The 23419-nt window shown below is 37.4% G+C and overlaps 1 protein-coding gene across 9 annotated transcripts in view; it reads left to right on the forward strand.

Annotated features, from left to right (window-relative positions):
* ABCC9 (ATP binding cassette subfamily C member 9) overlaps window positions 1-23419 on the forward strand; it is a 1652866-nt gene that overhangs the window by 1625811 nt on the left and 3636 nt on the right. For 7 of the 9 annotated variants that reach the window (XM_044087794.1, XM_044087796.1, XM_044087792.1 and 4 more), the window contains 2 exons: window positions 15160-15222; window positions 17719-17895. In XM_044087794.1, the coding sequence (XP_043943729.1) occupies window positions 15160-15222; window positions 17719-17856 (201 nt within the window). In that variant the 3' untranslated portion in view covers window positions 17857-17895. The remainder of the gene's footprint in view (window positions 1-15159; window positions 15223-17718; window positions 17896-23419) is intronic. The other 2 variants (XM_044087793.1, XM_044087801.1) reach the window with 1 other exon arrangement.

Consider the following 23419-nt stretch of genomic DNA (forward strand, 5'->3'; position numbering starts at 1 on the left):
GTATTATCTGGATAAAATTAAAGATATTTGTAAATCTGAGCAACTTTTTGTTTCTTTTCATTCCTAGACATTGGATTTGCTGGCTTCTTAGGAAACCATCTCCTCCTGGATTTCTAAGGCCATTTCCTTTTGTTATTCTTTTCATGGTAAACAGCTGTCTGCTTCAGTTCAAGCTCCTTCTATGAGGGCAGTAGCCTCTTCTGCATTTTTCTTCAGTGGTTTAAATACTAGATCCATTCTTGAACCTGCTAATTGGGCCTCTGTACACACTTTTATTAAGTTTTACAAGTTGGGTGTCATTTCCAGAACCAGGACAGGATTTGCCAGGGCTATTTTTCATGGGTTTGTGTGAGGGTCCTCTGTGCCTTCTTCCCCCCACCCTTTACAGTAACACTCGTACACTCCCTTAAGTGATGAATACTGCAGCACTGACATGGAAGGACATAGTACAATTGTGTAAAATCTTACCATAACAGTAGATATCCTTCTTTTCACTGTTGCAGTATTTGCTCCCTCTCTCCTGTCCCCTTATTTTTCTTTCTTCTGTTGGAATACTTTGCTGGTTGAGGGGTCTTTACCACCTTGCCCTATTTTCTCCTGTTTCTCTTTTCTCCTGGATGTGCTTGTTCTCCTTTTTCCTGGGGTTGCTCTAGTTCTCCTGGGACATTTCAATTCTGAGTATCTAGCATGTGTATGTCACCTTTATGTCCTACACCTGGATGGTGAGCATACAGCTGATGTAAGGCGCTAGGAGGATGGAAAGGCTTTGGAATACTGGCTGGATATCAGGCTATCCTTGCTAGGAGATCCCCTAGGTAATGAATACCACAACAGTGAAAAGGACTTCTTCTGTTGTGGTAAGATTTTTTCAACTGCATTTTTCCTCTTTCATGAAGTCCAGTTAGATCAATGAATCACTATAATAAAGTAAACAAACTTTCTCTGGGGTTGTAAAATTCTGGAGAATGTTATATTAAGTAATAGGATGCAGGGAGAGATATAAATGGCACACACACGCACACACACACACACACACACACACACACACACACACACACACACACACACACACACACTTACACACTTCACCTACAGCCTGTTATTTATTTATTTATTTATTTGTTGTTTAATTTGAAATGTGATGAAATGGCCATTTTATCTGTTTGGACTTGATGAATCCTACCCCATCCTAGGAAAAGAAAAGAACATATCATGGTATTAAGTAATTCTATTTATTGCCCTAAGAAGTGTACTTTATATAACTTGACCACAATGCTGCGGAGATAAAAGAGTAATTTTAAAACAAGGATTCTGCAGTACTTGGTAATATACAGCACTACTCTTACTAAACATCAGCTCCAGTAATAAAAACTAGCTGTATACATATATATTTGGAGGGGGTGTTAAAATATGAGGATGTACAGACAAGTTATAGATGATATGACATCATTTATAAGTTTTAACCTTATTTTATTTCAAACACAGAAGAAAAATATTTGTATCCTAGGTGTACCTTTCCACATAAGTATGTAATATACCTCTTCTTCCATCCATAGTTATGTACAACACTTCAGTTTCACAATCTGCTGAGCTTGTCCCATCTCTAATTTTTCCTCATCTACTACCTTCTCCATTTTGTCCTCTATATGTTTCACAGTGATTCTGTAATGCCCCATTATTTCACTCAGTTCGCCCTGGAACATTTTCCCTCCCCAACTTTCCTCTTCTTTAAAGATTCTTTTTACTGTTCCCATACTCTGTATCATCACTTCTAGCCTTTCCCTATATTTTGACATATCGCTTTGTATCCAGGTTTAAAGCAAATTACTTCTTTACCCCCATCCTATGTATTTCTTCCAGTTCATCACAAAATTCCTCCTATGTCTCCAACCTCATTACAGTGATACAGTATATAGAATAGCACTGTTTCCACTGCATGTCATTTCCTCTTGAGCTGCTGTTTCCAACAGTTTTCCTTTCTTTTGTCAAGTGAGCTAAAGTGAAAAAAACACATCTAAAAATTTCATCTGCTGGTCCTGCCCTGGACCTAACCTCCTCCCCCCTCTTCTGCCTTTCTTTTCTTCAATTTTTTTACCTTCTGAAATTTCCTTGTTTATTATGCTGCTTCCGCTTTCAGAAAGTAACGTCCATCTCTTTGTAGGCACTCCCTACCTCTCTTATCATCTGATTTCCCTCTACCATTGTACAAATGCCTGTTTTATAACAGTACATAGTTGTCCATAACAAATTCCATTGACATTTCTTCTAAGTATCATTTTCCTTTCTTACTTTTCTTTTGCAGCCTCTTAACTCCATAACCACATCTTCATCTTGTTATTCACACTTTTTTGGTTGCTTACATGTGCACTTTCAAATCTGGCACTCCCCCCACCCCCTGCCTTAGTCCCCTTATTTTCCCTCTGTCCACTCTCTAGATGCCTTCAGTCCAAACACTATTTTTCCTACTGCTTTAGACTGTTTGGTATTACGATCTACCAGCATTTTTCACCAAATATATTACAGAGTCAGTAGAATATTTACTGGATTAACACCCTTCCTTACAGTGAAATTTTAATTTTAAGACATCTGCCCTAATCCATTCTCATCTACTGTTTGCTGTTCTCTCTAACCATTTTTGCTAGAATCACACTCTTACCCTCAAGTAAGATTAAATCATTTTAATACCTTCCTGATGCCTAACCCCATCCTCTGTACCCCCGACTGTACCTATATTTCCAGTTGCATTCCAGCTCTACACTGCTTCTCAGACAATTCAAGCTCCTTTAACAGCCATCCTGCCTTTTCCCCTCAAATTTTCTGCTAGTAAAATAGAGCCACATTCATACAGAGCTATTTAATGTTATTTGTAGGGACCACTGCTGCAGTACTATTCATTATACATGAGAATTTGCTATAGGCAGATGCCCACTGATTGGTCAGTACCCAGATCTTGGGATGTCCCCCTCATGTACAGGAACAGTTCTCCTTGTCACACAAGAGGCATCAGCCTGATGCTGGGTAGAAAGCAGAGAATGTGTGCCATCTTTAGTTCTCCTTGATTTAATCAAGCTGTTTAGTCATCAGTACACCACAGACCAGACTTTGATCTCCATACCTGTAAACTGACCAGATTTTCACAGACTGTCCAGATTTTTGCCTCATGTTTTTGGTGTATTCCTCATAAGATTTGTGGTTTTCTGACAAATCATGGGATGATCTGAGGTCTGAAGTCACTAAATAATGACATACATTTGAATTTCAGACTTCAAATGCTTCAGAAAATGTATAATAACACAAACCTCTTTACTCTAGCAACCTTCTGGTTTATAAGGGCAGTATTTAAAATCTATCCCTATTTTTGGCCATTGGCCCCCAATTTTGCCCGGCTTTGTCTAGATTTCTTGCACTAAGAGGTTGACAGGTATGCTGATCTCACAGACTGATAAGTACTCATTTTGTTACTTTTAAAATCTTTAGAGCTACACCTTAGCTGATTGTCTTTTTCTGTTTGGTAAATTGCTAAACTGAGATTACTTTTTAGCAGAAAATTTGCACTGTTGTTGTTCCAAAGGCCAAGATATCCCCAGGAAAAAATAATGCCAGTAAGTGAAGAATAGGACTGCTGTGATGCCACTGCAGCTGCAAATGCTGCATCCGGAAGTCTGCAAAATCCATTTCTGGACAGCATACAGCTCCGTCAGTTGTAAAGGACAGGCAGCTGAAAGGAACATGACCATTTCAGGAGAGTGATTAGATAAAGAAGTATTGTGTTTCATCTTAGAAATCACTGATGCAGAGTCAACTTCATACCCAGAGTATCACAAAGCAAAAGTCTTAGAAATAGTACTGCTGAATCCATTAACAAGGTTGGTTAAGAGACTCAGCAGTAACAGTCTCAGCTCAGGGGTGCACCAAAGTGCCTGAAAATCAGATGGCCCTAAGGAGATTAGTCGCAGAGTAACCTTCAAGACTATAGAAAAAGCCCTTCAGCAGAGCTAGGTACAGTCTTTTACTCAATAAAGGTACACCGGGAAGACCTAGCTTAGATTTTTCCACCCTGAATAAGTTTTCCAAAGATTAAAAAAAAAAAAAAAAATACAGGCTTTCACTCTATCGTACACATGCCCTGATTGTGGCCTTGGACATGAAAGATGCTCATGTCTACATCCTCATTTATCAGTGACATAGTTTTCTCTTATTTCAAGTTAGATGGACAACGACAACGTTAGTTCTTTTGACAAGACATATATTTTGGAATATGGTCCACACATTGGTAAGGTTAAGAAAATCCTGACTGACAATTGGCATATTATATTAATAGATCAGGACATTGCCCCTATCTTAGGTAAAGGCCCTAGATTTGTCAACAAAATTGGTATTAATATTAAATTCATCTTAGAGAGGGGTCATACCAACAAGACCCCCACATACAAGAATACATCTAAATGTGGAGCTTGCAATCAATGCTACACCATATTTCAGGGTGACAGTGTGGTGTTGGATAACTATAACCACACTAGAATTAAGTTCTGTGGAGGTAATTGCCAAACGAAAATGGTTATTTATCTTGCCTTATGTATGACCTGTTCTGGGTTCTACATAGGCAAGACTGAAAGGAGATTTAATAGACGTATTTATTCTCATTTATACAGCATTAAAAGAAAGGATGACAAAAATGTGCTTTATAGACATATTAAAGAACATGGAGATAGTCACTTTTTTTAACTTTGGTATAGTAGATAGCGTGCAGGCTGATCAAAGTGGGGGAGATTTTAAAGGTATGCTCTTATATAAAGAATTATGTTGGCAAATTTATACAGATGCCTCTGCTCCATCAGGTTTGAATGATACCATACCCATTAAGCCATTATTGGTGTTGAAATTATATATTTACAAATTAGTTTTATTTTTTCTTCATGTTCATTGTAGTAAGTAAGTGACTTTAGAAAGTCAAATAGTAACATTCTATATTCTCTGTGACTAACACTTCAGCATATGCATTTGCTATATTTTATGGCAACAAATCTGATTTTTTGAAGTGCATTTTTAATTACAATTTTTAATAACAACTTTAGCGATTCAATATGCATGTATTATAGTAATCCATATAAGTAGTAGTGCTGTGTTAGTAAATGTGTATGTATGTCTTTAAATAAGTAAGACAGATTTCAAAAAGAATTGGCGCCAAAAAAGTTATTTAAAGATCTGTTAATATTAGGTTCAGTGTTCTGATGAAGTTTGTAATTATACAAGTGAAAGCGCTTAACCCATTTTGGAGTTTGGATTTATTAAATGGTTTTACAATACTGTTATTGTCCGAGATATATGTTTGTTCAGAAAACGTTATTTTGTGCTGCTAGCCATCGTTGGTTTGATTGAAGCAGTGTGTGGATTTCCCAAGACACAGAGGTCTGTTCGCGTTTCAGTGGATTTTGGTGTTTTTAGTTCTTAGTCGTTCCATTGTTCGCACAGGTGGTTTACTTTAGGCCACATGGAAAGCCAGGGCTCCCTCTTTGAAATTTGAACATTGTACCAGAGGAGCTTATATTTTCACTTTTTGAGCCAAATCTATAATTGTATTATCATGTTCCTTTCGTGGAAAACCATTTTTCTTGTGATCATTGTCTTGACAAGGAGGTTGTCTGAATTGCACACTTTGATGGTCACCATACCATAGGCCATATTCCATTACAATAGAGTAAAATAGAGTTACCGTAACAACTAACCTATTGCTTATATCCAAGTTACATAAGAGGGAGCATTGAACCAACCAACTAACCAACCAACCAATTCAGTAACCATTCTTTTTCCTAAATCATAAACCACTGGTAGGGACGATGTCTATATTACCAAGAGGTGTGCAGACAGTTAAGATAGTGCTTGTCCAGAACCAAGGAATGGCGGAAATCAGAGAAGCTCTTTGAATGAAAATGGGGCAGATCAATTTGCAAGCACAGATACTTTCCAAACTGTTAATTAGCAGCCCTGCATTTTTTTATGACCACCATGGCAAAGCTTCTAATGGTCACATAATAGCTGTTTTCACTTGAGCAGTAGAAGCATCAGCTGCATATTTCAGATATATTTCTGTGCAGGATATCTGTGAGGCTGCAACCTGGACAAAACATTATAGACTAGATTTTTTTTGCTTTTTGAGGGCTTTTCTACTGCTATCTTATAAAGCTATGTCTCCATCACCTTAAGACTGATGCCAGGGCAAGTACTGGATGACTACTCTTATCCCTACAATGAATATAGTACAAGTGTATGTTATCACAGCTGTACATGTTTGAGTACTGTGATCACACAAATGTATGCTACCGTAGCTGTAGATGTTTGAGTTCTGTGATCACACAAGTGTATGTTACCATATCTGTACATGTTTGAGTACTGTGATCACACAAAAGTATGTTACCGTAGCTGTAGATGTTTGAGTACTGTGATCATACAAGGGTATGTTACCATAGCTGTACATGTTTGAGTACTGTAATCACACAAGTGTATGTTACCATAGCTGTACATGCTTGAGTTCTGTGATCACACAAGTGTATGTTAGCATAGCTGTACATGTTCGAGTACTCTGATCAGACAAGTATATGTTACCATAGCTGTACATGTTTGAGTACTGTGATCACACAAGTGTATATTACCATAGCTGTACATGTTTGAGTACTGTGATCACACAAGTGTTTGTTACCACAACTGTAGATGTTTGAGTAGTGTGATCACACTATGTATGTTACCATAGCTGCACATGTTTGAGTACTGTGATCACACAAGTGTATGTTATCATAGCTGTACATGTTTGAGTACTGTGATTACATAAGTGTATGTTACCACAGCTGTAGATGTTTGACTACAGTGATCACACAAGTGTTTGTTACCTCAACTGTAGATATTTGAGTTCTGTGATCACACAAGTGTTTGTTTCCACAGCTGTAGATGTTTGAGTACTGTGATTACACAAGTGTATGTTACTGTAGCTGTAGATGTTTGAGTACTGTGATCACGCAAGGGTATGTTACCATAGCTGTACATGTTTGAGTACTGTGATCACACAAGTGTAAGTTGCCATAGCTGTACATGTTTGAGTACAGTGATCACACAAGTGTATGTTACCATAGCTGTACATGTTTGAGTTTTGTGATCACACAAGTGTATGTTAGGATAGATGTTTGAGTACTGTGATCACACAAGTGTATGTTACCATAGCTGCACATGTTTGAGTACTGTGATCACACAAGTGTATGTTACCACAGCTGTAGATGTTTGACTACAGTGATCACACAAGTGTTTGTTACCACAACTGTAGATGTTTGACTACAGAGATTACAAAAGTGTATGTTACCATAGCTGTACATGTTTGAGTACTGTGATTACATAAGTGTATGTTACCATAGCTGTACATTTTTGAGTACTGTAATCACATAAGTGTATGTTACCACAGCTGTAGATAATTCACTACAGTGATCACACAAGTGTTTGTTACCACAACTGTAGATGTTTGAGTACTGTGATCACACACGTGTAAGTTGTTATAGCTGTACATGTTTGAGTACTGTGATCATACAAGTTTATGTTTCCATAGCTGCACATGTTTGAGTACTGTGATCACACAAGTGTATGTTACCATAGCTATACATATTTGAGTACTGTGATTACATAAATGTATGTTACCATAGCTGTACATGTTTGAGTACTGTGATCACACATGTATATGTTACCATAGCTGTAGATGTTTGACTACACTGATCACACAAGTGTTTGTTACCACAACTGTAGATGTTTGAGTTCTGTGATCACACAAGTGTTTGTTACCACAGCTGTAGATGTTTGACTACAGTGATCACACAAGTGTATGTTACCACAGCTGTAGATGTTTGAGTACTGTGATCACACAATTGTATGTTACCACAGCTGTAGATGTTTGAGTGCTGTGATCACACAAGTGTATGTTACCGTAGCTGTAGATGTTTGAGTTCTGTGATCACACAAGTGTATGTTAGCATAGCTGTACATGTTTGAGTACTGTGATCACACAAGTGTATGTTACCATAGCTGTACATGTTTGAGTACTGTGATCACACACTTATATGTTACCATAGCTGTAGATGTTTGAGTACTGTAATCACACAAGTGTATGTTACCGTAGCTGTACATGTTTGAGTACAGTAATTACACACGTGTATGTTACCGTAGCTGTAGATGTTTGAGTATTGTAATCACACAAGTGTATGTTACCGTAGCTGTACATGTTTGAGTGCTGTGATCACACACGTGTATGTTACCATAGCTGTACATGTTTGAGTACTGTGATTACATAAGTGTATGTTACCATAGCTGCACATGTTTGAGTACTGTGGTCACACAAGTGTATGTTACCACAACTGTAGATGTTTGACCAGAGTGATCACACAAGTGTTTGTTACCACAACTGTAGAAGTTTGAGTACTGTGAACATACACATGTGGGTTACCATAGCTGTACATGTTTGAGAACTGTGATCACACAAGTTTATGTTACCATAACTGCCCATGTATGAGTACTGTGATCACACAAGTGTATGTTACCGCAGCTGTACATGTTTGAGTACTGTGATCACACAAGTGTATGTTACCATAGCTGCACATGTTTGAGTACTGTGATCACACAAGTGAATGTTACCAAAGCTGTAGATGTTTGACTACAGTGATCACACAAGTGTTTGTTACCACAACTGTACATGTTTGAGTAGTATGATCACACTATGTATGTTACCATAGCTGCACATGTTTGAGTACTATGATCACACAAGTGTATGTTACCATAGCTGTACATGTTTGAGTACTGTGATTACATAAGTGTATGTTACCACAGCTGTAGATGTTTGGCTACAGTGATCACACAAGTGTATGTTACCACAACTGTAGATGTTTGACTACAGTGATCACACAAGTGTTTGTTACCACAACTGTAGATGTTTGAGTACTGTGATCACACACGTGTAGGTTACCATAGCTCTACATGTTTGAGTACTGTGATCACACAAGTGGATGTTACCAAAGCTGTAGATGTTTGTCTACAGTGATCACACAGGTGTTTGTTACCACAACTGTACATGTTTGAGTAGTATGATCACACTATGTATGTTACCATAGCTGCACATGTTTGAGTACTATGATCACACAAGTGTATGTTACCATAGCTGTACATGTTTGAGTACTGTGATTACATAAGTGTATGTTACCATAGCTGTACATGTTTGAGTACTGTAATCACATAAGTGTATGTTACCACAGCTGTAGATGTTTTTCTAGAATGATCACACAAGTGTATGTTACCACAGCTGTAGATGTTTGAGTACTGTGATCACACAAGTGTATGTTACCACAGCTGTAGATGTTTGAATACTGTGATCACACAAGTGTATGTTACCACAACTGTAGATGTTTTACTACAGTAATCACACAAGTGTTTGTTACCACAGCTGTAGATGTTTGATTTCTGTGATCACAGCAACAGTAAAGACTCTCTTTCCCTCCTTGTGCAAAAAATAAATAAAAAACTGAGAAATAAAAGATATATAAGAATAGAAGAAAAAAAGCCCATATAAAGAAGTAAGGATGTGAGAGGGTTCATTCTCATGTTTTGCATTTGTGGGTGATAGTGTATATGTGGTTTTGTATGTGTGTGTGTGTGTGTGTGTGTGTGTGTGTGTGTGTGTGTGTGTGTGTGAGAGAGAGAGAGAGAGAGAGAGAGTGTGTCTCTGGGTCTGGAACACTTACTTTAATCCTGGGATCTGTAAGCTCCAGGGTTATCGGGTATCTTGAGTAGTCATATTTGACTCCTATGAAGGCATATGCTACCAACATACTAGTTGATAACAGCTAAGCTTGACTATCACTATAAAGAACAAAATGTGGTATTGGTCTGTTCTTTCCTCTCTACCCAGTGTCAGGCTGATACCTCTCATAAGGATAAGCTGCTGATGTGGGGGATGTTTAAAGATCTTAGAGACTGACTGGTCAGTGGATAGTCACCTGCTGTGAATTCTCATATATGATGAATACTAGTCCATCTGTGATTCCAGCAGTCAAACATTTAGTACTATTGTTAGGTACACCTATACATTTTCTAGCCTTTCTTTTGCCATCTCCTCCCAAAACTTCCATTACCACAAGGAACAGCTTGAGGGATAGCAACACTTTTGCCTCATATTCTGTTACATTTCTACCTTCCTCAATACATTTAATTCGTAATGACCTCTATCTTTGAGTTACCATATAAGGCTTCCATCATGATGATGATAATCAACTCCCTTTTTTTTCTATTTCTACACAGGGTTAGGGTTTCACATCAACATTAGTCAATGTGAACAAATCATGTGAAGCCAGTGTTTACTCTGCAAAGTGGCTAGTCCTGTAGTGGATACTCATCCCTTGAATCTCAACCAAAAATCCATTTCTTCTACTGTTGCCTACTTAAACTCCAGTTCTTTCAAATTGCATGCATTCGTAAGATAATATTACCTCCATCTTCATTTATTTCCAGTATTCTGTCTGTGTTCCACAGAAACTCACAGATCACACAGACAACCACCAGTAAACTCTTTGCTCTTTCATGAAGATTGCCTGCCTCTACCAAGAAAGTATGCATTGCTTTGTCTACTCCTCCTTACTGTATTTAATTAACACATTTCATTTGCTGACTATGAAGAAAACCGAACTATAAATTCCTAGAACTTCCTATTCTCCCTTCCATTTTTATAGCACCTCCATGAATGTCAGTAATTGCAAGCACAGCAGTTGTGAATGGGCATAGTTTTGGAACTGCAAAGCTTTAAAGTATTTTTTGCCCTTACCCCAAATACAGCAATTTTGAATGTAGTTTAAACAGAGGTAGGTACATAGATGCAAAGTCCCCACAGGGAAGGTGCAAGGAGCAGGGGACACAGCTCACCCCAACAAAAACATATTTAAGCAATTCACAGTTCTAAAATTTAGTCCATTTCTAATTTGTGTAGTCACAATTGCAACTGGGAGCCTGCAATCACCCCTGTCACATGCATGTAATTCCTTCATTTTATCCACTCAGTTTAAATCCGTGATGTAGGTAATTCTGCATCTCATGGAATTCCACTGGAAGTCTGATATGGTGCATTTTCTCAGTCTTTTCACTGCATCTATTCTATATTTGTGTTTATTTCCTGTTCCACTTTGGACCTTTCTTGCTTATGTGTCTACAATTAGCCCTCAATTCACTGTTTGTTCTTGGCTAGTGAATTCTTAACAATAACTACTTTGCCATTTTATTTCAATTTTGCTAAATCATATCTCTTATTTTAGATGTTTAAATTGATCAAAACTAAAAAAAAGCTTATAAAAGCTAACATCTACAAAATGCCAATTGGGAGACCACTGATTACTCTGAACTTGCAGGACAAAGTTTGACTTTTATCCTCTATATTTCTTTGTTAGCAGTAGAAACAAACATATTTCACTTAATGGATTTAAAAAGTTACGGTACTTAACTGTTAGTTTAACAGGGACTAGCAGATTGGAATGTCAAAGTGTGAGCTGTGGACATAAGTGAAAGGAACAGACCATAGGTCTCAATCAACATGTGCATTTCACTTGTGTTGTATTGATAAAGACTTGCTCTGCCAGTTGGCAACAACTATGACTTAGACAACTATCTAAAAATAATTCTGCTAGTACCATATGTTTCCTACAGATACTGAAAAAGATTAGTTATGGCCAGTATTCTTCACAAATGTCTGCATTCTCCTAATGCATATAGTGTGCCTGGCTGTTTGTACCAAATGACTTATCTGTAATAAGATGCAGCTGTGAAGTACAGTTGCAAGTGATGTTATTGCCCAGGGACATAATATTAAAAGTCATATGTTTAGAAAAGTGCAAACACACACACACACACACACACACACACACACACATACACACACACACACACACACACACACACACACACACACACACACACACACACACACACACACAAACACGCACATACATGCACGCAGTTATTTGCTATAATGCCAGCATACTAGCATGGGAAAGTATAGAGTAGTGGAGCTATTTTATCTGTATGAGTAAATGAAGCTTGAGGGGGTTGTGATGCTCTGTTCCCAGAGGTATATACATAGAGTAACAATAAGGTGGCCAAGGATATATAACCATTTTATACAGTGCATCTGTACAGTGGCAGAAATTCCTTCCTGGATGTTATATTTGCCATAATGTGACTATCGCTCAGAGTATTGCTTAGGAGAAATTGAGATACCTGCAATATCCACTGTATCATGGAATGATATGTACAATTAATATACATTTTATAAGTATAATAGCCAATCTGATGTCACAGTTGCAGGGTACTATGTGTGGCAAAAGTGATGAAGGACTGAATAGGAATACAGGTGACACAGAACTGACTGCTCACCACATCTGCTATACCAGAGAGGAACATGAAGAAGTACTACTACATGCCTGTCACTGTAAGGCCGCAGCAAATGGAGGGACCATACCATGGCTACTAGTAGTGTCATCCATAATGTGGATGATACATCCTGTCATACTCATACCATATACCAGCTGACAGAATGGTAGCCTTTGTGGCTAACACAGTCCACAGAGTATTTATATCATGTAAGAACTGCTGCTGTGATCCCTTAAATCTCTGGGAAGTCTGTCATGTAGTGTGACTGCAGGGTTGCTTTTGTTCCTTCTCTCTGCAAGTTTGTAGAATGAATAACATGTGAAGCACTGTCGTACAGTAAAACTGATGAGGAGAGGTGGAAGGTTAAAGTCTATTGACTGCTGTCAGCCATTACTATGTCCTCCTGGCTTTTACAAAGTATTAATGTCAAGCAGACATATTATTGTTGTGACCTTTTCCTGTGTGTATTTGAATTGCTTCCTTACAGTAGGATTGTACAATTCATGTAGGCACTGCCCCCAAATCTAATGATGAACAGTTATGTTTAGATTGTATCTGCCTGTCTTGTTCAGTACATGTCAGCAAAACTAATATTGGTCTTGTTGCATCCTGCTATAGAGCTGCCTGACTCCTCTCCTTCAGCTTGTTTCTGGAACACTTCCATGTGATACAAACTGTCTGCCTCCTGGTTGATAAGAAATTGGTTAGATCAGTGACATTATTATTTTAAACAAAGCAAAAAGCTATGAAAAAATACTATAAAAATGTATTAAAATGTTTTCCAGTTGCATTAAAACTTTATTAAAATCATTAATGCTTCAACAGCACCCCTAAGCAATTAAAACATCACAAAAACATGTAAACAATCACTTTAAAGACACAGTAATTTCTTAACATAGTATAATTACTTTTGAAGACAGTTTCAATAGCATCTGTACTATGAATGTGAACTATGACAAACCACCACAAGAAAGGACTTGAGATTGGCTAATTAGCCATTTATTAATTAGGCATTGAATATAATGTTCCCTTTGGAATGTATCTGTCCAGACACATGCAACAACTAGAATGCCCACAGAGATACCTTACTAAAAGGATACAAGGCCTAAACAACATGCCCTACATGGACTGACTCAAAGCCCTGTCACTGTACTCAGTAGCCTACAGACTGCTGAGAGTTGACTTGTGTCTGGCATACAAGGCATCCTCCAACCCATTACTGATGGATTAACTACACATCAGCAAGTCAGATGGCATTATCAATACTCAGTTTAGGAATCTAAACCTCTTCAACAAAATCAGCCAAATGGTTTGGAGTGATAGGTGTATCTCACAGAGGTTACTGCTGCTCTGGAACAGTCTCCCATCCATATAAAACAATGTCTATCCCTGTTCATATTCAAGTGTAACTTAGATCTATGGATAGGAAACAGAAAATGTATCCTAGGACTGTCCCCTGTACTACTAATGGACAAAGGCAGCTCCTAAATGCTTTATCCCGTACGTAGGTCCCTTCAATTTTCTGTGGTATGATCCCAAAGATTCTTATTATGAGGAATATATAATTATTGACCATGGCATGGATAAGTCTAATCTGTAACTAAATGGAATAGGTTATTTTAAACACAAAATGGGAAATTAACTAGTTTTAAAATGACCCACAATGGCAACTAGTCTAGTACTTATCTGTAAACCTATGTGATATTTTAAAGCATTGTACAAAACAAAACATTAATGACAAAAACATTCAGTTTTATATGAAGTCTTGTCACAGTCCTGCCATGCACTCCAAGTAAAGTGTGTGTGTGTGTGTGTGTGTGTGTGTGTGTGTGTGTGTGTGTGTGTGTGTGTGTGTGTGTGTGTGTGTGTGTATCATTTCAGTGTACCTGAGACAAACTGCTTAAATTATAGTTGACCAATATTGGCAGACTTTAATTATTTTTCAAAGTTTCAACAATATCCTGTATAAGGGAAAGCATGTGTGTGTGTGTGTGTGTGTGTGTGTGTGTGTGTGTGTGTGTGTGTGTGTGTGTGTGTGTGTGTGTGTGTGTGTGTGTGTATCATTTCAGTGTACCTGAGACAAACTGCTTGAATTATAGTTGACCAATATTGGCAGACTTTAATTATTTTTCAAAGTTTCAACAATATCCTGTATAAGGGAAAGCATGTGTGTGTGTGTGTGTGTGTGTGTGTGTGTGTGTGTGTGTGTGTGTGTGTGTGTGTGTGTGTGTGTGTGTGTGTGTCTGTGGGGGAGGGTAACTTAAAGTTCTGTAAAATATTCTTATAAAATTGATGTGTTGAGGAGAAGAGTCTACCCATGAAGTTAACGGATTACTCCTAATGCATTTTACTACTTTTAAACTGACATTCTCTGTGATAGTAACTTAATTTAGAGAGACGCAAAACTTTTGGACTTCAGGTAGTAGACCAGTGTATATCTTGTGTACGTAAAAGTATGTACATCAGTTGGTTTGCTTGCATTTTGTGTTTGTGTTCCAAGATAGAGCATTTGTGCATTTTGCAGTAACCATCTATGTGAGCTATACTACAAGAATCATTCCATATATGGAACAGTCCAAACAAGTGTTAAGGCAAAAGGACAAAGAACTGTGTTCAAGGACAAGGTTCAACACCTGTCTAATAGGCACCAAACAAAGAGAAGCAGACTAAGAAAATGTGCTAATAAAACACTAAATCATGTTTATTTTTTATTTCCTTTTACAGGAGAATATTTTACAGAAAGTAGTAATGACAGCATTTGCAGATCGCACTGTCGTAACTATAGCAGTAAGTATTCGTTTGCATTTTCATCTACACGGGAAATTTAAAAGAAAATCTCCTGGTTGTAAATTTTTTCCGACAATAATATTCTAGATGATGTAAACCTAAAGTATACATATACTAAATTCTAGCAGCATGTGAATATGAAAGAAATCAGCTATTAAAAACAAGGTGTTTATGTAAGCATCTCTGTTGAAAAGAAAATAACGCAATGTGAATACAAAGATAAAGTTGCCGAACTGTGTGTGACGTTGTCAGATGATATAGTTTAAACTGGTATATTCACTGTGAAATTTTTTCACACGTAATCTAAATTAATATAATGTAATATAATATAATATAATATAATATAATATAATATAATATAATATTAGTATAATAAAGCATAGAGCAGAAACAAAATAATGCCCAGCACTGTTCATTATCCCCTCAGGATGAAGATAATAGTAACTGGTAGAAAGAGTATGTCTAACACCCTTATTCATTAAATGAAAGTGAGATAAACTGATTCAAATACATATGCTTGAAAATGTGACTTAAAAAAAAATTGTGATGGTGAACTGTTGTTTTCCATTAAATTCTATTAACCATGTTTCCTCAGGTTTAGTTTGGCTTTCAGTAAACAGCAAAACAATTCATAGTTGGCTCCATGGTATAGAAGGACAAAGCTACAATATCTCTCATTATACCTGACCTGGACACTAGTGACCAATGCTGTCTCGCCCATCTTGAGGGGAGGGTAGCTCTCTGACCCGCTATCCTGCTGATACTTGCAGCACAAAAGGTCCATGACATGCAAAATAAGTGAGGTCTAGTTACCTCAACTTGTCACTGATAAGCTACATTCCAGTTGTTACTGTTTGTGTGCCTGTGCAGATATTACATGGACATACATGTGGCATGGTATAGCAGTTCCTCGAACTTTTAGGAGTATGTGTTCAGGTCATACATTCCTGATGGGTGCATGGATGAAGTAATTGTCATGGTGGAACTCACACTTATGCAGGGAATAAATAGGTGTCACCTCTCACTCTATATGGGGAGCAAATGGACAAGGCCATGACAGCTGCCATATTGTTGGTAGACAATGAAGTGTATAAAGAAAACATAAAACAAAATAATCCTTCAAGTTATTTCCTTCAACAAAACACTTATTTTGGAGAATTAGGCTTAATGAAACCCAATTTAGTAGATACTGGCTTATCAGGTTATACCTAATAGCTAAATAAGTCCAACCATTAGAAGTCATTCCAGCACTGTCATTTTACTGCAGCATTTTTTGTACACAGTGGATGACAAGATTCTTAGAGCAGTCAGGACTAACCAAGTCAACATTCTCATTTGACTGAAGTTTATGAATGTTGATATTAATTTTAATAAAAAAAAATGCATCTAACAGAGTTTAGAAAAAAGTATTGCACAGAATGTGTTCCAATCTGACAACACCAAAACAGGCATACAGACTGCTCTTAACATTTTGAAAGCTATCAGCATGTGGTAGAATAAATGTAGGTCCCAAAAGAAACACAATCTTAATAAATTATTGATGTGAAGCCAACAAAAAATGTTAATAGTTTTGAGTATGTAGATGTAACAGGATAGTCAGAACTTAACTTAAAGTTTCTTATGTGTGTCACTACATAAAGCAGCTTAAACCTCCTAGCCTCTGAAACAGTACAAATGAGAAAGTCGATGAATTTTACTTTTACCAAAAGTTATTTACATTCATGAGAATGAATGGAGTATCATCAGATTTTGCATTCTGCACATTTCCCATTGTTTAATGGGTGAAGACCATTATTGCTTTGCTGTGGCCCAGAAGAAAGACACATGCTTTTTGTGAAGCAGCTTTTATAAAGGTGTTCAGAGGTGTTGAGAGTCATTCTGTGTCTTCCTATCCATGACTGCCATTTTTCTACTGGCATAATCATGCAACATAAATGCTGGTGAGTACAGTAATCTCTTGAATGACATTTTGCTGAATCGAACCTCTTGCACACTGCCCATTGTAACTGGTTTTCATAGATATTGACCATAGTCCTGAAAATGCTAAAGCCCCAGATGCTTTTTTTCATTTGGGGTGTAGAGGTATATCTTCTGCAACAATGAAGAAATATATGTTGGTGTATTGTTGGCTTTTTTTTTTTTTGTCTTCTTTTAGAAATCACATAATTTCATTTCCCAAGAGTATATAAACATTTCAATATCTCGGATATGAAAGGCATGATAATGAATAAATATAAGGATATTTTAACAAAAAGCAGAATTATTTATCAGAGACTGGATAGTCATTACAGGGAAATGTTACTGTGTTTTACAAATAAGTTAATTACTTTTCTTTCTTTTTCTGAAAAACATTTCACTTGATGTGTTTTCATGTTTTCAGTTTCATTGTTCATATTATGTTCTGAACTGCTGACTGTTCATGTGTTCTTTTCTTTCCTTTCTGTCTCTGTCTCTCTCTCTCTGTTGGTGTGTTCGTGTTTCTCTATTCCTTTTCAGCATCGAGTTTCCTCCATCTTGGATGCAGACCTAGTGTTGGTATTTTGTGAGGGGATTTTGGTGGAGTGTGACATACCTTCAAACCTGCTTGCCCAGCAGGAGAGTCTGTTCGCCTGCTTAGTGAAGGCCCACAAATAGAAATGATGTGCCTACATGCAGAGCACTTCTGGTTCCCTGGTTGGTAGATCACATGCAGAATTCCCTGTCTTCCTTTGTGCTTTGAATTCTTTCCAGTGTTTGAGATGGTACAACACATTAACATACAGTAATCTGCAACAGAGATGCTCGGATGCTTTCAACAATTTCATAGATAACCAGAACCTTTGCCTTTAAGTCATGCCAGCAGGAAGCTGTGTGTGTGTAATTAGTCAGGCAAGAATTGATTGACTTTTCTACCATCCTCGTACAGAATTGGTAATTACTAATTCTTGAATTGCTAATTACTTTTACATATATGTGAGGTATAGTGACAACATCCCTCAAATTTAACAAATTGGCATCTGCCACAATTGGTTCTGTCTTGAATTGAAGTGCTAGCCACCTCAGAGGATGTTATCTGTATATCTAAGTATGTATTTTGATATTTAGTTTCTTGAGGAAGTATTTTCTGCTGCTGTTTGCTACATTAAGTAACAAACGAACAGCAAGAAAAAGGCAAACATTGATTGTATAAGGCCAGATGGTGCAGAGGTAAGATGAGTATTTGGACCTCCTTTAACCTAGGTAGTCTAGGAGCTAAGACTGAGAGGGAAACTTGGGGATAGAGAGACTGAACTGCAGGTGGTCTGGATTATACTCTTAAGGTGCTGATGAAAGGAATATGCATCAGGCAAGACATCCAGTACTGGACACCTGATAATGGGATCAGCCAGAAACTATGGGACCAGTTGAAAACAGCATCAGTTCGAGTTAGTGTGACCAGACATCCATAGCTGTAGATGGTTGAGTACTGTAATCACACAAGTGTATGCTTCTGCTACAGCTATAGCATGCAGAGACAGCCATAAGGTTAAGTACACTTAAAATCAGAGAAATCACCCTACTGAAATTATAACATCTTGAGGATCTGAGGGATAAACTCTGAAAATCCTTCCTCTGGAGCTTAGTATATGATGGATTTGCAGAGGACCCCATGGGAATCTTAAACCCTAAAACTGGTGGGCGCTGATTCACTATAGGATCATAGGAGGTTATGAGGCTAGTGGCCCTGAGGCCCTTACAAGCCTAACCAAGAATTTAGCCCATGTTCAAACAAGTCAGCACTCTATGCCATTGTCCAGCAGGGACACGTGGAATCGCAGGGGTGAACTTTCTGTTCCCCATCCAGTTATCCAGGTTGCACTTAAAAGGGGTTAATGAAGTACTCTACTTGACTATGTTTCATTCATCTTCTACATATCAGTCATACCAGGTGACTTGGATGCAATGGTGGTTAAGAGTGTCAATATAATCATGAGGAAAAAACAAATAATCTTGGAGGTCAACAGAGCTTGACTGCAAAGATAAAAACATGGGAGCTAAATAACATTTGCTGCGTTAGCTATTTCATGTATGTATATTTTAGTGTAGAAAAGGAAAATATATCCCAGGTCATAGCTTTGCCTAATGCTGTTCAAGTAGTACATGTAAAATATCTTATTATCCGAGCATTTCAAGTTACAGTTAGTATTGTGTGCTGTGATAGAATGTGTGCTTTCCATGTCATACATTTTAGTGCAGAGCAGTACTGAGGACTTCACAGTTTACATTTTCATGTCATACATTTTAGTGCAGAGCAGTACTAAGGACTACACAGTTTACATTTTCATGTTATACATTTTAGTGCAGAGCAGTACTGAGGACTTCACAGTTTACATTTTCATGTCATACATTTTAGTGCAGAGCAGTACTGAGGACTTCACAGTTTACATTTTCATGTCATACATTTTAGTGCAGAGCAGTACTAAGGACTACACAGTCTACGTTTTCATGTCCTACATTTTAGTGCAGAGCAGTACTGAGGACTGCAGTTTACATTTTCATGTCATACATTTTAGTGCAGAGCAGTACTAAGGACTACACAGTCTACGTTTTCATGTCCTACATTTTAGTGCAGAGCAGTACTGAGGACTTCACAGTTTACATTTTCATGTCATACATTTTAGTGCAGAGCAGTACTGAGGACTGCAGTTTACATTTTCATGTCATACATTTTAGTGTAGAGCAGTACTGAGGACTGCACAGTTTACATTTTCATGTCATACATTTTAGTGCAAAGCAGTACTGAGGGCTACACAGTTTTCAATTCTTTCATTTCCTACACTGAAATTATTTGTTTCTGCTTATGGTTTGTATAACAGAAAAGGTACTGAACTATAGCAAACTATATGCTCCTAGACCAGGTTCACATATCATGACATCCATCTTTGTATTGTACAACCCTCGACAAATCATTAAACTATGACAAAAGCCCTGGGACTCCCACAAAGCAGCCTTTAGTAACTATTATTTATTTCATTTATTTATTATATAAGTGCAATGCCCAACATACCTTTTTCATTTTCAACCCAGATCGAGCATGCAAATATAGAACTATAGAAAACAAAAGACTAATGCCAGCATCATGACATACAAGGGTAAAGCCCCTGACTATGGCTCAGTTGATCCATGTTTGATGTTGGAAGTACTGACAGGGGTGGGTGGCCAACTTGTCCTCGGGTGAGAGCACATGTGAACCTTTTGTGTGATGTCCAGCAAGGGCTAGAGACATGAAGAGGGCTGTGTGCAAAGAAAGGAAGGAAGGGTTATTGGTTGAGTCACTGTGGAGGCAGGATGACGCACCAGAATATCACTTTGTATGTCCTTCCTCAGGCATCATAGATGAGCACACAGGGATGGAGATGCCAGGAAATAAATGAGAAAAACATTCCCTGTAGCAGAATGATGCTGAACCAGCATCTGCCGTCTCCTCACTGACCCCTGACTGGGATAGGGTTAGCCTGAAGGAGGCTTAGAACTACTGATAGATTTTCCTAAATGAGGAGATCACCTGGCAGAAAGCTGATTGTCAGGTGCGTGGTCAAAAAAGACAGAAAAAATGAAAGGAAAATACTGATGTTACTAATTTTGCAAAGAAGGAATGTATGAAAAATAACTAAAAATAATTCTGGCTGTAAAACCATACATAATGTTCAATTTTTGAATAGGATACTGTGTGTTAGTCATGATAATCTGAAAAGATAACACTTTACAGCCCTCCATTACTTTTGTATGCTACAGAATGCAACTTATGATAATCTTCAGCTGTTTGATTTTTGTCATAGTTGGCATCCTGCTCAGTGTCTCCCATAGCCCATGAGCATATGCTGAATGCAAAGCATATGCTCTACATATTCATACACGTTCAGATTCTTATATGCAAAAGTCCACATACATAAACGGATTTTATGCACTCATTCTAAAATCATATTTTGAAGCTGAGTAGTCCTTGGAAAACAAGTTACTGTGTAACATTCTTCTGTGCACATTTTGTTTTAGTTTTTAATTTATGTTTCTTTTAAGGTTTTAATGTAATAGCTGTGCAGTGAAGTAAATATAAAGCTTTGCTTTATAAATTGATACACATTTTTACTCTGTGCATTTCTTTTTGAACTTCTGTGCTTCTGCTTGTTTTAAACACCCTTTTGTTTCTTTACATTTGTTCCACATACTAAGTTTACTAATAAATAAGCTTTTTCCCCATCTTCTCAGCCATCATCTTAACTGATTGTTGTAGTCTTTTTAAAGGGAAACTGTGAACACTGTTATACTTGTGTGACTTTTCTTGTGAAAAGTACATTATTTTTTGAATGTATGAAATGCATGCTAATCATGTGCAATGTGTAAAAATACTAATATACTTTTAGTGAATGATGCTTGAAAACAAGCCCCCCACCCTGAAACAGAGCAGCACTGAATAATGAAATTGTGAAAACAGAACAAATCAGTTGTCAGTGCTGAGGGGATTACTAAAACTAAAGGCAGCACTATGAAAAATGTGAACTGAAAAGATATATTAATAATAATAATAATAATAATAGTAGTAATAATAATAATATCTAAACAAAATTGTCAGCTACATTAGAAATACACAATCAGTATATTAATTTAAATAGAAATTACCCTGAAATTGATCCATCTGGATTAGTGTTCTACTCCGGTTAAGGAATGTAAGTACAAATAAATAAATAAGTAATGGGTATGGAGAGAATAAATAAATAACGAGTGTGATTGTTCTGGAGGCTCATTTATAGTCTTATAACCATATATAAACAGCTAGTTATGCTGGCTTCTGTAACACATTTACTATTTTACTTCACAGTGTAAAAGTGTACTTCAGGGAAGTTGCATCCAAAGCTATCTGCTCAGAACCACTCAACGAGTACCCTTGTCCTAAACTCACAGAAACTTCAGCTCTTGTGTACTAGTGAAGTCCGTTAGAGGTGAAATTAACAACTGCCCAGCTAATTCTGAAGTTGTACGTATCCCTCCCTAAAACTGGCCATGAGCAAAAGAATGCCATGTGCTATGTTTTGCCTGCTTGACTAAATACTTGCACAGGTTTTTTTTTTTTTTTTCTTTACTTCTTTGAACTGTAGTCTTTAGTTCGACATTGAAACCATGAATGGCAAACTTCTGAGCACTAGATACTCTGAAAAATAATGTGTAAAACTAAGAAAGGTGAAAGAATAAAGTGTGTTTTTGTGGGAGGGAAAGACCCTCTATACCCCGATGTAGAGGGCAAGCTCCCACACCCCCAGGCACTATTTACCAACTCAGTGGCTGCACCCACTCAAACAAGGGTTAAATCTCCCAAAAGAAGTGAACCACTGCTTGTGCTCACTTTAAATCACACTGGTAGTGATTTCTTATAGAAAAAAGCGGTCAACATCGTGTACACAACATCATGTGCTTTGGGCTATTGGTGCTCAAGGACTTTCACCCCCCAAGCATCTGAAGATATACCACATTTTTTGCCAGAGTACAGGTATAGAAATTTTCTTATAATAGCTTTGTAGAGCAGACTTCCTCAAAACAGTAATAATAAAGGGATTCAATTTGCAAAAACACCATACTCATAGTATTTGTACATATTAAAACAAAAATATGCTGGTCCTTTAGGCAATTTCTGTTTTGCAAAAACTCACCAAGTTTGCACACTTACAGCCATAGTTTATATTTCCTGTAATATGCATCTTTGAACCTTAACCTCATTAAGTTTTCCTCTTCCTAGTATTCCATGCAAGAATCCCACTCAAATGAGTCAGTTCTAAAGTACTACCTACCCTCTTTCCACACCCCCACCAGTTCACCATGCATTTGTAAAACAACATCAACTGTATACAGACACTGCTCTGACAGGAAGCCATAGCTTTTCAGTTAGTTTAAAAAATAATTTTCTTTCAGTTCACCTGTAGTGTTTCTATCTCTGTGAAAGTATGATCTTGGATCAAATACCATCAGTCGTCTTGAATATTTTATTATCAGATTCATAAAGGGAGCACTTTCTTTGTTTCCTCTCCCTCCTACTACATTGCTCTAGATTCTTAAAAGTGTTTCCTGGCTTTTTTGTTCTTAAAACAATGTCTGTATGCCAGCCCAGGTCATCTGCAGCTACAGTACTGAATTATACTTTAACTGTCCTTCCACCAGATTGATTTTATGGCTGAACCCATATCACTCA

The sequence above is a fragment of the Protopterus annectens genome, chromosome 11.part0 (assembly GCF_019279795.1).
Source record: "Protopterus annectens isolate FY-2018-M chromosome 11.part0, PAN1.0, whole genome shotgun sequence".
In the NCBI taxonomy this organism is placed as follows: domain Eukaryota; kingdom Metazoa; phylum Chordata; order Ceratodontiformes; family Protopteridae; genus Protopterus; species Protopterus annectens.